At 32.2% G+C, this 16,120-nt stretch overlaps 2 protein-coding genes across 2 annotated transcripts in view; one reads left to right on the forward strand and one right to left on the reverse strand.

The window, feature by feature from the left end:
* LOC107031781 overlaps nt 1–3,612 on the forward strand; it is a 10,199-nt gene extending 6,587 nt beyond the window's left edge. The window contains exon 4 of the mRNA XM_015233253.2: nt 2,902–3,612. Coding sequence (XP_015088739.1) covers nt 2,902–3,354 — 453 coding nt within the window. The 3' untranslated portion in view covers nt 3,355–3,612. The remainder of the gene's footprint in view (nt 1–2,901) is intronic.
* Nucleotides 3,613–6,096: 2,484 nt separating this feature from the next.
* On the reverse strand, nt 6,097–9,679 carry LOC107031799 (probable LRR receptor-like serine/threonine-protein kinase IRK). The gene is made up of 2 exons (XM_015233275.2): nt 7,952–9,679; nt 6,097–7,786 (listed from the first exon to the last, which is right to left on the reverse strand). The coding sequence occupies exons 1-2, from the start codon at nt 9,400–9,402 to the stop codon at nt 6,340–6,342; spliced, it is 2,898 nt and encodes a 965-aa protein (XP_015088761.1). The 5' UTR covers nt 9,403–9,679; the 3' UTR covers nt 6,097–6,339.
* Between the last annotated feature and the right edge of the window lie 6,441 nt (nt 9,680–16,120).

Consider the following 16,120-nt stretch of genomic DNA (forward strand, 5'->3'; position numbering starts at 1 on the left):
GGGGGGGGGGGGGGGGGCGGAAGTAGAGGTTTAGGAATAGTTGTCGTTCAAATGTAGGAATGAGATTTTAATGTACTCTTATCATTTATAGTAGCTCTGTGCATTGTTGCTAAAATCAACTGTATCTATGATTGTATTGATAGTATTGATGTATTGATCAATATTGATAAATTGATAAACATAATATTGAGTTACAAGCTTCTTATATAGGAGAGGATTGTAGAGTCCTAAGTGAACTTATACTTAGAGTCCTACTACAATACATATTACTAATATAATAATAATAATAATAATAATAATAATAATAATAATAATAATAATAATAAAAACAATGCAATTATAAATAATCTAAATCCTAATTTTACTATAATTCTAATAGTAATCCTAGTCATAATATAATCCTAATCATAATATAATTATAGACGACATATAATCCTAATTAACTTAGGTAATATAATCCTAGTGTGACTCTAATTCTACAACAGTGTTGTAAACTCGTCCGTCAGCTTTGTTGGACCTGTTCCTTCGACATGTTTCAATCCTCAGCTTTCTTCTTCATAAACACTTGCTGACACGTCAGTCAGTTGCTTTGGACTCGTTCCTTTGACATGTTACAATCGTCGGCTTCCTTCATCAACACTTCTCTCAAGCTAGTGAGTAGAGGAACGGTTACTCCTAGCTTGCTTTGAATATCCAGCAAAATAAAAACTTTGAATACCCAGCAAAAACTTGTCTTGTATATAATTCGGTATGTTGATTGTTGTTTCCGAGTATCCAACAATTTTTTTTTGAATACCCAGCAAAAATTTGTTTTGTCAATGTTTCGGTATATTAATGTTGTTGTTTCCTCTTCTCCTGCCTCTTTTAGCAGATAATACCATGTTATGGTTTTGTTTTGGTACCTCTTCTTTCTCTTTCCTTGTATCAAAGCTTGTGAGAGCATTAAATTGATTAACGGTGGATATCGTGCCTTACCTAAACCTCTAGCAAAATTAATTGCTTTTGTTGCTTGAATATATGTTTTTTTTTATTAAGATTTTCCATATCTCCTTAGCAGTTGAGCAGCCCACAATTAGGTGCATGCTTTCTTCGGTCAAGGTGCTTGAGATCCAACTCTTTAGAAACACATCTTTCTCCTTCCAATCATCAATAGTGCCACTATCTTTTGTATCCTCCTTAGCCGATACAATTTTCCCAGCAGTCTGTCCAGTGGAACAACTACTTTTACTTGGTTCATTCTCTGTGATATGAATCAATTGGAATATGTGTGTCTTCTTTATGAGGTAGTTTGTTGGCTTAAGTTTAATGGAGCAAGCGAGAATTATTTGGTGAATTGAGGAGGTTGACATGGTTTTGGTAGAAGTGGTCATTGCAACGTGTGGTTTTTTTTTTTTTGTTTTTTTTTTTCATCAATACTCAGAGAGCGAAAGAGATTTAAGCTCTGATACCATGTAGAAATCTCTCATAGAGAAATCAAGGATTTTTATCAGGCGACACCCGAATTTGAACGGGGAAAAAAGGATTTGCAGTCCTCTGTAGAAAAATCAAGGATTGTATTGATGTGTTGATAGTATCAATATATCAATATTGATCAATATTATCAATACATCAATACAATCCTTGATTTCTCCCAATCTTAAATGTGAGATTTCTACATGGATTTCTAGAATAAGATGTTTTTTAAGTGAACATATATGTTGCTGAAGTTACAAGGCTGTAAAGTTGGGCTGGAAGGCCTGCATGAATGGGATTGAGCCCCACCAAAAAATTGGTTTACATAAGGATGGCGACTAGCAAAGGATGGTTTAGATTAGGGTTTTTCGTCTTCTAGGTAATAATGGTATTTGACATCTTAACAATCTGACCGGCATACTAAATTTTCTTGTGTATGTGATGTATAACTAGCGAATTGGAGGTTTGAATTGCACAAATCATGGATAAGAGGGGAATAAGGGTAGAAAGTTTAGGAACAACTCCATTTTGACAATGAGTGTACCTATTACTCTTATTAGTGTCTCATAGTCATAGACATCACAATTCTGGTGGAGTACATCACATATTCCCCACCCTTCACCAATGAAAATCTCAAAGACTTTCTCATTATAAATACTTTTATTGCTATCATGAAGGCTTCCCTGACTGTGAAAGTATAACGAGATGGAGCAGTTTCTTGATTCAATGACATCATTCTTATTAGATCTGTATAAAAAATAAAGAATGAACCATTAAGAAATATTAGGGGATATAAGATTCAAGTACATCATTCATTTGGCTTCTGTTTTTTCCAGTTCTTTTGGCTGCTGGTGCTACTTTTGTGGGGATCTTGGCAAATTCCGTAGCTTCTCAGAGAGGAGTTTTTTTTTATAATAGCACTTTCATAAAAGCATCATTCCATAAGGCGTCTGAGGTGTTCCCTATCTAGCCATAAAAAAGAGCCTGTACGACGCACTTGCTTAAGAGTTATTTAAATTTTACTGTATAAGCAGCACATCTAGTGCTAACAGAAATAAAATTAAGGAGATCTAAAATCTGAATTTACAGACACTAGGTTTAACTTGGTCTATTCTAGTGCTTAAAAGAATGGGTCTCACATCTGGTTATCAGAAAAAGAAAAAAAAATGGGTGTTACATCTCAGTGCTTACAAGATTGTTTCGGAATGTACTTTTAAAAATCTAAAGAAGTTTTCACTTTGGCAAGATTCTCACTCAAATTCGCTACCTTTGGCACTTGGAATTGTTTACCAAGTGCTTTCAGATAGTTGCCTTTTATCCAACCACAACTGCAGACCTCCCAAAGTATACTCCGCTTGCAATTTTGCAATTTTATACAAGTCTGGTTTATTATCCAAGTTATGCCATATGCTGGATGTTTGTTCTAATATTACAAATCTGCTATGGTAGATCGATATTTCATCAATCTTGGGCAAAGGTGCTGAAATAATGCTGAATGCTGGAGATGATAGTTGCAGGCTTCAATTGGACCAGCGTGTTTCTGTGGAAAATATTCTGCAGCAGGTGTCTCTTTATTCTAAGCGTGTGACCCCCATCTACGGTGCATATTTCCTTTTTCTTGTTGCCCTACTTTTTGGCGGGATATGGGCATGCTGCAAGCTAAGGAAGAAGAGACATCAAGATGGTGTTGCGTATCAGGAATTAGAGATGGGAATGCCAGAATCTGCCTCAGCTGCAAATGTTGTTGCAGCAGATGGTTGGGATCAGGGTTGGGATGATGATTGGGATGAGGAGAATGCAGTGAAGTCACCAGGTGGACATACCTATGGGAACATCTCTGCTAATGGCCTCACCTCTAGGTCTTCTAAAAAGGACGGATGGGAAAATGACTGGGACGATTAGTAATAGAACATTCAAGAGAAGAAAAAAAGTGTTCTGTGTTACAAGAGGTACATACACCACGGAAGAGCTGAACGTGTGAACTTTTTTTGTAATTTAAATCTACAGTTTTTTTGGTCTTTGCAAACTTGAATATTCTTTCTCTTAGCACATTCTTTTGACAGTAGTTATTGGGTTACCTACTACAATTTGTTGTTACATATGTATTTTCCTTGTTGGAATAATTTTTTAAGTGAAATGAAATATTACACATCATACCTACTTGCTCTAGTGAAAATCTTTTTCTTTTTCAGATTGACTTGGAAGTTAACTATTGATTCATACACCAAACTTGTAAAAGTTTGTACAACAGATGAGGGAACACATAACTACTTTATACACGTGTACGACATACTGGTCTTCTCTGTACCATTCAATTTTATCATTATGTTGGGAAACCTAAAACTGAAGTCTTATAGTACAATCTCCTTCCCCCTAGAAAATGGAGCAAGAAATATTGCACTCTTCTTACCTTTTTTTTTTCTTTTTTTTTTTTTTTTACTTTTGTATTTACATTTGCCCAAGTCTCTACTTTATTCCCATGAAATGAATAAACAGATTGAAGGTTATATAAGTTTTGTCCCCACTAATGAAAGATCTTTAATAAAGCAAAGATATATAGCACTAGTAAAAGTTTAACATGGAGTCTCCATCATTGTGTCCTAATAAAGTGAAAACCTCAAAAGAGAAGAATTGAAAGAAAGAAAAAAAAATCATGTTGCTCTATACACTGTCCAAGATACCTTTCTTTTAATAGTGTTTCACTCTTTAAAGACATTCAATCTTATTTTTTGGAACACTAGGAAATCACACATCTGTTTTTCATAATTGAGTTCCTTGATTATATGGTAGGTCTAATGATAGTATATTATTTAAATATTTACCAAGCACGCAAGAAGTGTATTTCTTGTATCATAATCTATCCAAGGAGTAATTATGAATAGAACAATCATGGTAGGCTCTATACAGGGTTGTGGTGAAGTGGTAAGTACTCCTTCACCTTAATCATGAAGCGCGTTTGAATTTTCTTGTGTATGGAGTCGCCTTTTTTTACAGAGCACTTCACCTCCAATTTGGGATTTCTTAGAGCAAATTTAAATCTAATTGGGTTCCAATGTGGATCCCAAACATTGAATGAAAACCAAAAAAACTCATGGTAGGCTCTGCTATAATGGTTTATGATGGCCTTTAGAACTATTTCTTGTTTAGGCATGCTGGTTATTATTTAAGACCAAATATGGCAAATGGCAGGACAAGTGTTTCAATAATCATTTGAACTTACACAAATAATGTTGTTTGTTGGACTTGTATACCAAGCAACATCAATTGTGCTTAAACCACTAAATACTTTCACCGTCCCTATTTACTTGTCAAATTTTTTTTAATTTTATTTTCCTTTTTACTTGTTATTTTTGATAAATCCAAGAAAGATAAAAAAAATTTCTCCCTATTATTCCATCAATTTATTAACATTAAGTTAATGTCTTTGAAAAATATAGTAAGTAAATATGTTTTAAGGCTTAATCAAATAATAGAGGCAAAATGATAAACTCATTATATCAATCTATTTTCTTAAGAGGTGTACCAAATTAAATTTGACAAATAAAAAAAAACGGATGGTTTATTAAATGGAATGAATGACTCTCAATGGTCAATGGTGATTTGAAATTTAAACTTCAAGGTTATTCATCTTTATTCTTGGCATTTAAAATTCACTTTTACATTAAAAATACAAAGCTCTTTATTGTTTAAACAAACTTGGCATGATAGCAACCCATTTTCATGCACATGGGACAAGTGCAGTTAAGGTCCCCCCAACCCCACCCCACCTAGTCTTCAATTCATTCTACTAAGAATTGATATCGAAGCATTCATTATTTCACCAACCTCTCCTACTTTACATAAGTGTGCTAGTGAATGGATTCTTTCTCATTATTCAAGAAAGACATTTTTGTTTGCATATATAAAAATTGATGGTCACATTCTGAAAAGGAAAAACAGAACACCCATCTTACGTGACATAATACATATAGGAAGTGAATTTGAATTTCCACATAAGATGCATGTGTTTACTTATTTAACTTTATATAAATTTAAGTGATTGTTGTAGACTCAAAATTGGTGAGCATAGATGTGAGTTGACCTCAAGCTAAAAGGGTACATTGATGTATTATACTCTTTTTTCTAGGCATAATACATAATCATAACCTTAACTTAGCTTCAGCTGACAATTATGACCTTTAACTTTGTATGTGCGCAAGTAGACATTTAACTTGTATAAAATTGAACAAATAAACACATTTATCCTAAATAATAATTTTATGTCCTACATGACGTAGTACATGTATTATGTCACATAGGACACTTATGTCTACTTGTTCAATTTTATACAAGTTTAAGTGTCCAGATGTGCACACCTTAAATTAAAAGACATAGATGTGAGCTAAAGCCAAATTAAAGTACATATTTATGCACATTACTCTTTTTTCTGTTATGTTAGGTTACTGCTCATTAGCATCATCTAAAATGGCTGGATATGTTAACAAAATGATATTTGGAAGTGTTGAAGGAAATGACATGTCACTGAATGGTGGCCTACTATTTCATTAGGAATCCATGTGGGTCTTCTTCTTCTATAAGAATACAAAGGATGTATTTTTTCAGGTTTGTATGGACAACAACACCAAACAAGCACAAGACAACAAGTTGGATGTCAGAATACTACATAAAAACAATGCCAGTCTATCAAAATCTAAAAAGGGTCCCAAAACTGGAGCAGGTGAAGAGGAATCCAGTTATTTAAATAACATATAAAGATTTAACATATTTGGATATGACAAAATAACAAGAGGATAGTGACCTCCTCCAAATGTAACAAACAAAACTGAATTCCTGTTCACCACATGACTCATTCTCTATAATCTGGTTTTCCACAAACATCTTATAACATTACTCTATTTCCTCTTGACTTTCTGACGGACATCGAATTAGCTCCAAAATTTTGATCACCTCTTCCATGTCTGGTCGATTAGATGGAACTTGAGATGCACATATTAAACCAAGTTTCACAACCGGAATTGCCTCTTCGACAGGGAAGTTACCTTGTAGACGTCCATCAATGCATTCTTCTATCCTGCCTTCTTCTAGTGCTCCCCGCACCATGTCACATAAAACTATCACGTCATCTTCCATGTACTCCACGGGTCTTTTCCCTGTCACCACCTCAAGAATCAAGATGCCAAATCCATACACATCACATTTCTCAGTTATCTTCACTGTTTGGCATGCAAATTCAGGAGCCATGTATCCAAGTGCACTCTGAATCTTACTGCTCAATATGTAACGATCCAAGATGGGTAATAAACGAGCCAAACCAAAATCTCCAATTTTCGTGCTGGTAGAACCATCATCTATGAGGACGTTGGTTGACTTCATATTGTAATGAATTATGTTCAGCTGGTGCAGATAGGCTAAGCCTTTCGCAGTATCAAGAATAATGTTGAACCTTTGCTGCCAAGAGAGACTCCTTTCGGAACTTCCGTCATGGAGTAATTTGTACAAGCTGCCTCCGGATACATATTCATTAATCAGCAGCTGAAGAGAAGGTGTCCAATAATAACCTTCAAGTGCCACAAGGTTCTCGTGCCTGATGCTTCCAAGACTTTTCATTTCCCTCTCAAAATCTTCTTGCGACTTAATCAAACTTGTAATGTTGAGCTTCTTAATGGCAACAGAACGTCCATCTCCGAGTTCTGTCTTGTATACAGCTCCAAAACCACCACGTCCGAGTTCATTATCCTTGTTGAGCAGCGCTTGAGTTCCAACAACAAAATCTGCATCCCCAGAAAACATAACAAGCTTGCCTAGATTGGCTTCTGTACCATGTGAATGGCTAAAGTCATCGCCACCAGATAATGTGAAAGTTGCAGCAGAGAGTGCCATAGTAGAGCGCACATGCAGATTGAGAATAGAGACGACCACTACTCCAAGAGCTATGAAAACTGCTGCTCCAATGGCAATGAGAGATGATATACTGAGCATGATTCTCTTGTGACCAAGTGAAGTAACAGAAGCATGATTTGGGTCAGATGAATTGGGGTTTAGTACAAGTGGCTTCGGATGGACAGCAGGGCAAGAGTGGTTGAGGACAGAACCACATAAGGATGGATTACCAACAACAGATGATGGAGAAATGGTGTTGAAAAAGCCACCTACTGGAAGTTCACCTTTGAGATGATTGTGGGAGACATTAAATGTGGCAAGGTGCGAAAGATTGGTTAGTTCTTTCGGTAAGCTTCCAGAAAATTGGTTAAAGGAGAAATCTACCACTTCAAGAATGGTCAACTTAGCAATTTCTGGAGGGATAGGGCCAGTGAGGTTGTTATGTGACAAGTCCCTACACAATCAAAAATGCAGAACAAATGAATCACACAGACATAACAAATGCAAATATTATGATGCACATAACTGCAATTTAAACAAAGATAACATGATCGAAAAGCTACATACAAAAGTTTTCAACACGTTGAATAAAATGAGATGGAAGTGGCAGGAAACTTACAATGAACTTAAAGCGGAGCAATTCGCTATATCTGCAGGAATTGTACCACTCAAATGATTTTCTCTCAGCTTCAGTTCCAGCAATGAAACAGCACTTCCAATTTCATTCGGAATGCTTCCGTTTAGTTGATTATGACTTAAATCAAGAATTTGAGTCGCGTTTAGTTTACCTACAGCTTCTGGAATAGCACCAGACAAAAAGTTCCTGGAAATATTCAAGACCTGCAAGCCACTGATATTCCAAATGGCAGCTGGTATTTCACCAGATAATTGATTGGAAGACAAATCCAGAACTTGAAGGCTTCGATAGGAAGCACCCATGGATATTGATGGATAATTTATATGCCCGGTAAACCTATTCCCGGAAAGGGAAATGCTCTCTACACCCAATTCAAAGGTCCAAGAAGGAAGGTTGCCAGTCAAGAAGTTGTTACCTATGTCCAAGATTACAAGGTTACTGCATTTCATCAAGGACCGAGGTAAGCTCCCAACGAAGTAATTGTTTGACAAATTGAGTTCCTTTAGCATTGAAAGATCTCCCATAGAGGTTGGAATCCTACCAGAAAGATTATTTGCAGAAAGATCCAAAACCTTGAGGCTTTTCATCTCTGCTATCCAATCTGGAATCTCCCCATTAAACAAATTTGATCTCAACTCCAAATTGGTACAAAAGCCCAATCTTCTCATAGACTGAGGAAGTCCCCCAGTCAACAAATTGTCACTGAGATCAATTGACATGAGCTGCAAACAGTTTCCAATATTTTCAGGCAGCCAACCAGTAAACTTGTTTTTATGTAAATTAATTGACCTCAATGAATACAAACCTTCAATTGCCTTAGGAATCTCACCCTCCAATAAATTATCAGAAACATCAAGAGATTGAAGAGAAGTTAAGGACCATAAAGCTGAAGGCAAAGAACCCGAAAGGTGGTTAGATGAGAAGTTAACCCTTTGGAGCGTTGAACAAGATGTTAAAGATTGAGGGATTTGACCAGTAAGATTGTTGTTTGCAAAAGAAACAGACTGTAAAGAAGTACATTGTTGCAAAAATTCATCAGGGATTGTACCAGACAAAGTGTTGTGACTCAAATCAATAACCCTCAAGCTAGGTATTTGGGATAAAATGGGATTGATATTGCCAGTAAAGTTATTGCGAGACAAAGACAAAACCTTTAAGAATTGTAACCTCAAGAGACTTCTCCCAATATGTCCAGAAAGAGAGAAATTATCAAGTAAAATCTCAGAAACTCTATTGGATTGAGGATAACAATTTATACCAACCCAATTACAAGGAGTAGGATCATCTTCTGTCCAAGATGCAAGTTTTGATTTAGGGTCAGTTAATCCAGCTTTGAAAACAATTAAACCCATAACATCATCATTAAATGCTGGGTCTAAAGAGTGTACTAGAAATGGAGCTAAGGATAAAACAGTTAATATGTGCCACAACATCTTTGTGTCCAAGAAAAACAAACAAATATGAAATTTGCATATATAAGAAAGAAAACATAAGGGCAAATTAAAGAAAAGATTGAGTGAATAAAAGAAACATTGTGACTGGAGTAGAAGAAAAAGGGTGTTTAAGCAGACAAGTTGGAAGCAAGAACTTGACAGATTTAGAAGAAGAGAGTGATGAAAGTGGATTCAAATTACATTAAGTAAAGTTATAAACAGATTTTGGAGTGCAGAGAGAGTGTAACGCCGAAAAAACAGCATATGTCTTTGCCCACTGCCTCTTTAATATGGTGGACTATCCACACTACCCCGTCCACTTCTTCCCCCTTTCATTTTTCATGTTTTTAATTATTTGTTATTTTTTATCTTTTTTAGTTATTTTAAATTATTTTATTTATTTTTATAAATTAGGAAATTTTTAAAAAATATGTACCTACTAAATCTTTAATTAATTAAGATGTAGAACTTTTTTAAAAACATTATATTTTAAATTCATTCATTTCATAATCAATTAAGGTAAAATAGTAAATTTACTATGTTAATCATAATTTTTCTAATAAGTCCATCAATTTAAAAGTGGAGAAGTAATTAAAAACAAAAATAATATTGAATTTGTGAAAAAATATACACCTATTAAGAAAATATTTTATAATATAATATAAATTCTCTTTTTACTCTTATCTTTTGTGAAATAATGAATACAATTTCGTAATAGTGTTATTTATGTCTTAGAAAATATAAAACTTAATTAAAAAAAGGCTACATAGAAAAAATAAATTTAAATATTTATCTTAAACTTTAAACAATTCAATTATTTTGAATAATAAAGAAACAGAAAAATTTACTTATACTTGGTTGTCACATATATGAATAGTGCTAATTCAGATCTTAGTACGAGCCACCCCAAGTGGGCATTAGTTCTCCTTGGCTATCACATATATGGATTGTGATGAGTTTTGCTTGTCAATAAACTTTTGTTTGGTCATAAATTTTGAAGCTGAGTTTAAAAATTTAAGTTTTTGAAGTGCCTGAAAATATAATTTACTTGATTTTTGTTTGAAGTTTTGTGAGTGAAAGTACAATCAGCTCAATTTGACAACTTGATAATATTTGAAGTGTTATGAAACTATATAAATTTAGAAGAAGAAGAAAGTAGGGAGAAAAGAAAAGACTTCTTATTCATCTTGAAGTATATTCAAGATTCATAGATCTTTCACAAATCTTATTTACAATGAAGGAAAACCCTTTATTTATAGGGAAAACCTTACTTGGTCTCCAAGTAGGATTCCTCACCATATCCTACTAGGACTCCACATAATTAGACATTCACTATAACACAAATTGTTTATAACACTCCCCCTTGAATGTCGATAGATTATGTGCCTCGTTAAAACCTTACTAGATAAAACCCAGTGGGAAAAAAATCTAGTGAAGGAAAAAGAGTACACATATCTAATAATACGCATTACGGATGCCTCATTAAAAACCTTACAAGGAAAACCCAGTGGGACAAAACCTTGTGAGGAAAAAAGAGTACATCGCGTATTAACTCCCCTAATGACAACAACAATTCAGAGACTAGAATCTTTGTTTTCCAAGCTTGTGCATCATCTTCTTGAAAGTTGTAGTTGATAGAGACTTGGTGAATAAATCAACAATAATGTTACTTGAACATACCTCTTGCATGTTGATATCACCATTCTTGGGAGATCATGAGTGTAGAAAAACCTTGACGAAATATGATTTCTTCTATCTGCTTTTATGAATCTTCCCTTCAGGGTCAAAGATTTCAGCAAGTTCCTTACTTCAACTTCTTTAAGCAAATAATTGCCAAGAGTTTCAATTCTAGTCATCAACTTGCATAATAATACTTGTATATGCTCTATGCATTTTGAATGTATTTAATCCTTATGAGGATGATAAACAAGTTTTCCAAAAACTTGTATATGATTTATATTTTGAACCCATCGGATATTCATATCAATTTTGTCAAGTAACAACATTCAATATTAGATGTATGACATCTTCTAGTGCCTAGATTGCAAGTCAAATAAGTTTTACGCTTACCAAGATGCATCATTCCACTTTTCACTTGATAATTATTTCTACACAAGCATGCTTTAATAGATGTATAATTTATATCCTCATTACATTTTACAATATTGCGCGCTATTGTATCAAAGATATCGTCAATGATAAATCATTTTGTATCGATTCACAATACGACAGAACTTATTGAGATCTCATCACTTTATTATTTTTAGATAGCTACCCCTCTCATGAGGTTTCATAAAGTGTTATGTCGTAGGCTCTCCAAGAGCACATTATCTTCTTATTATGATCATTTTGATTCTTTAATCCTCCCCCCTTTTCAAGGATTATTTTATTTAGAATTGATTAGTCTATCATAGACTTTATCCTTAAGGGACATTCAATTGGAGTATTTACAACTCTTCTGTTGCTTCTAGTCTCCCCCTTATGTTAGACAAACTAACATATATCTCAATCTTTTGGAGAATCTATCTTTGTGCATCATAGTATATTCATTAATCATATATTGCACATCAAAATTATCAGATGAAAACTATTTGGTCCATGACCATAAAGCAATTAACAGAAAAATTGATCATAACTTATTTGTTTGATTCATACAATTATGTTTGTATGTAATATCATATTTCAGATCAACTTATGAAACTTTATTTTCATAAGCAATGATTCAATATATGAGACATTTAATGTCACATCATCTTATATATTTATCAATACCATCAAGATGAATTATCTTGATTTCATATTATGAAAGTTGTGCTTTTAGCTCAATTATCTTGCACAAACAATTTTGCGAATGTCAAACTGCAAGTTGACAACAAACGCACATGTGATTATCTTATTGATGCATCTTTTTATCATATCACATGATAGGTAAACGGGCCCATATTCACCTTTTATACTTTTCAGAATTTAGGGGTTTAGTCCCAACTTTAGTTGATCCAATCAACTTTATCACGAGAACAAGCAACGTAAAAAATTCTTGAAGAATCTTCTAGTTTTTCAATGTATGTTCATTACTCAGTATACATCTTTGGGATGACCAAATTATTCATGCCAACTAATAAAATTAGTAGTACTNGGTGCATTGAGACTCAAACCCAACGTCTTATGCCATAAATCAATGAGGGACTTGAATCCAACATCTTTCATCACAAAGCATCAAGACTTCTGATGTCTTACCCTCTTGGTGCGATTGGACGTAAATCCATCGTCTTATTCTTTTGGTGCGATAAAACTTAAATCTATCGTCTTACCCACAATGAGGCTCAACCTCAAGCCGTCAAAATAATTTAATTTTATCACTTTGATGATCATTAATATAATCGTACATTATAATTACACACAAAATTGAGATTATTGATTTCTTATAATCAACATTAGTAGTTAATAAATATAGCTTAATAGATCACAAACCTCATATAAAGGTTGAAAACATATCTTTCACTAAATTGTGCTTATTTAATTATTAAAATAAATTAAGGAATTCTTTTTCGAGTCGATTAAAATTAAACGTATAGAAAGTCGACAAGTCTCTTTAAATACTTACTTTAGATGGTACCTCCAGATTTGTTACATAAATAATTATAACATAAAGATAAATCATACCTTGAAGATATAAGAACCTTATTGCATAACTTATGCAAGATCTCTTTTGCACTTTTCCAGTCTTCTTCATTATTCTTTAAGAATAGAACAATCGTGCTGATTACGTGTTATGAAACTATATAAATTTAGAAGAAGAAGAAAGTAGGGAGAAAAGAAAAGACTTCTTATTCATCTTGAAGTATATTCAAGATTCATAGATCTTTCACAAATCTTATTTACAATGAAAGAAAACCCTTTATTTATAGGGAAAACCTTACTTGGTCCCCAAGTAGGATTCCTCACCATATCCTACTAGGACTCCACATAATTAGACATTCACTATAACACAAATTGTTTATAACATGAAGAATTAAATTAAATTTTTTGACGATAAATTTTTAAACTTTATCTGAAATCTATAATTGAACGCTAGCGAAGGTTACTTTCATGAAGTTATAAGTAAATGATTTTTGAATTTAAGTCTACTTTAAAAGTTAGTCATAAAGAAACAACTGCCCAAGAAGTTAAGATAGAGGAGATCAAGTGTTAATTAACACACCGAGATGTGGGCTTCATTTCATTACGATGTTAATGATCTTCCATTTTAAATATTATAAGTCAAATTAGTTTTCTAAAATATAATTAACGAAAAAAGTCATATTTATCCTTGTACTCTCACAAATAAGTCATATTTGCCCTCAGTTATACTTTTCAAACATATTTACACTTTTCATACAAAGTTGGGGTTTATACTCTCAAAAAGCGTCATATTTACCCCTACAACATTAAATTCTAAAATCATCAATATATTTATTTTTGTACTCCAAAAATAATTATGTGTCATTATACTCTAAAAAAGGTTATATGTACCCCTATAATATTGAACCCGCGTGTTCTCAAACATATGTTGATAGAATGGAATGGAATAGAGTAGTTGAAGAATCCTACCTATCTCATTGGAAAATGGATAGAATAACAATGAGAATCGACAACTCAATTAAGACCATTGCCCTCCATTTAAGCTACGCCAAACCTAAGTTTCTTTGACCCATATATATATATATATATATATATGTATATATATATATATATATATATCATTGAAAAGTGTAACATATTGACAAAATAACAAAATAGTGCTTGTTTTGGATTCTGCAGCCTTGCTTGTCCACGTTGTTTAAAAAGTAAAGAGATGCCAAAGATCTAAAATTAATAGTAAAGAAAGAGGAAAATAACAATAATATCCTACTTCACATTGTTAATAAAGATTGTAAGTACAAAAACAAAAGATTAGAATAATCAAGTCACGTTAACATCCTTTGACCACAAGAGACAGGGAAGTATTTATAAGTTAAAATTACTCTTTACAAGGTACTATTTTTTTACTATTAAACTTGGGATTAAGAAATAGATATGGAAGCAAAAAAACAAAAATTGGGCAGTGAAAATGGTTGATAGATGAGCCAATTTTCTCCTTTTCATATATATAAGAAAACATAAAAAGGAGTAGTCCTAATAAAAGAAAAATGCTATCTCTCAACTCAACACTTTTGTCTTAAAACGGATTATGCTTCACATTAGTTGGAGGAGTGAAGTCTCAATCTACTAACTCCCTAACTCACTTTTATATTAGTTTGTTTTTCTTATTTACATCATAATTCGACTAGATTTACGATTTATATTTACGTAATATTGATAGAGCCTCATTTTAGAATAACACTGTCTAAGAATTTTTCCATAAACATTTAATTAAGAGAGGAACAATTCCTTCTACTGCATCATATCCTATAATCATATTACATATTATTAAAATTATTTAATCACAAAATACTTATGTATTTATAAAGTTAATTAACCTTTTCATTTTGTCCTAAAATAAATAATAATATTGTTTATAATGAAAAAATTAAGAATAAAATAGTATATGAAATTTTTATTTGAGGGTGTGAAAGAGAACTAATATAAGATAAAGGTAGTAATATAGTAGTACTTTGATTAATGTCAATTATTGACTTTACCCTAAAGATTAATAGTTTAATGATTTGAATATTGCAATGGAAGTTTTAAAATAATACTCAAATTGATGACTTTGTGTCTTGAACAAAGGAATTTCAGTTATCGGGGATTGGTTTATATGAAGTGTGGCGTGAATGGCGCGCTATCCCAACTCTTTCAATTTTTACTTGATTTTATTTTTGAATCGATTGATATTAAGAAAATAATTATGGACGTAAATTTATAATTTTGTTTTTGTTAATTAATAAAATTTAAAAATTAATTTATTTATTAAAAAATTTTACTTTTTAAGAAAATATTATCTATCTAAATAAATTAAGAATAAATACATAAAAATAACAATTTTTTATTTGTCAAAAATTGCAAATAAAAAGGGTTAAGTAAAAAAGTCAAAATTAAACAAATAAAAAAAAACAAATGGTGGTGAAAAACTCCACCGCTCTTCGATTAACCAATGTATTTACACCACCTTTGTTGGTTGGTTTGGAATTATTTATAGGATAACATTAAATAGCCAGAAAATTTGGCCTGAAATTTTAAAAAATTATATATTTTTTTATTTTAAAATAAATTAATTTTTTTATATTTTTTAATTAAAATATATTAAAGTTAAAAAGGTAAAAATATCCAAAACAGTTAAAACAACATAGGTAAAATATCATTTTGATTAAATTCTGATCACATTTTCTGGTCAAAAGAATATTTCCTTATTTATATGTTAAAATTAAAATAATTTTTATACATAATTTAATCATCATTATTAGTTAAATATTCTCTCTATTCCTAATTACTTGTCAACTTTAGAATTGAAACACCTGGTAAAAAATAATATTTGACATAATAAATTTATCATTTTTTCCCTATTAATTATAAAGTGAATGAATTAAAAATTTAAAATTTTAAGAATTTCTAACTTCTTCAAAATAATTAATTAAGAGTATAAAATATATAAAAAGAATTGTGTCGAATTTTTAAAATGCTCGTAACAAACTAACATTATATATGAATAATAATTTAAACACAATTGCTTGTAACAATAGGTAAAACATAAATACAATAG

The sequence above is a fragment of the Solanum pennellii genome, chromosome 9 (genome assembly GCF_001406875.1).
Source record: "Solanum pennellii chromosome 9, SPENNV200".
NCBI classification, from domain to species: Eukaryota; Viridiplantae; Streptophyta; class Magnoliopsida; order Solanales; family Solanaceae; genus Solanum; species Solanum pennellii.

Excerpts from the sequence above, each read along its gene's own strand:
- LOC107031799 (XM_015233275.2), bottom strand. The coding sequence starts at position 9,402 with ATGTTGTGGCACATATTAACTGTTTTATCCTTAGCTCCATTTCTAGTA. Across the intron at positions 7,787-7,951 it reads TGCTCCGCTTTAAGTTCATT|GGACTTGTCACATAACAACC; the intron begins GTAAGTTTCCTG and ends TTGATTGTGTAG.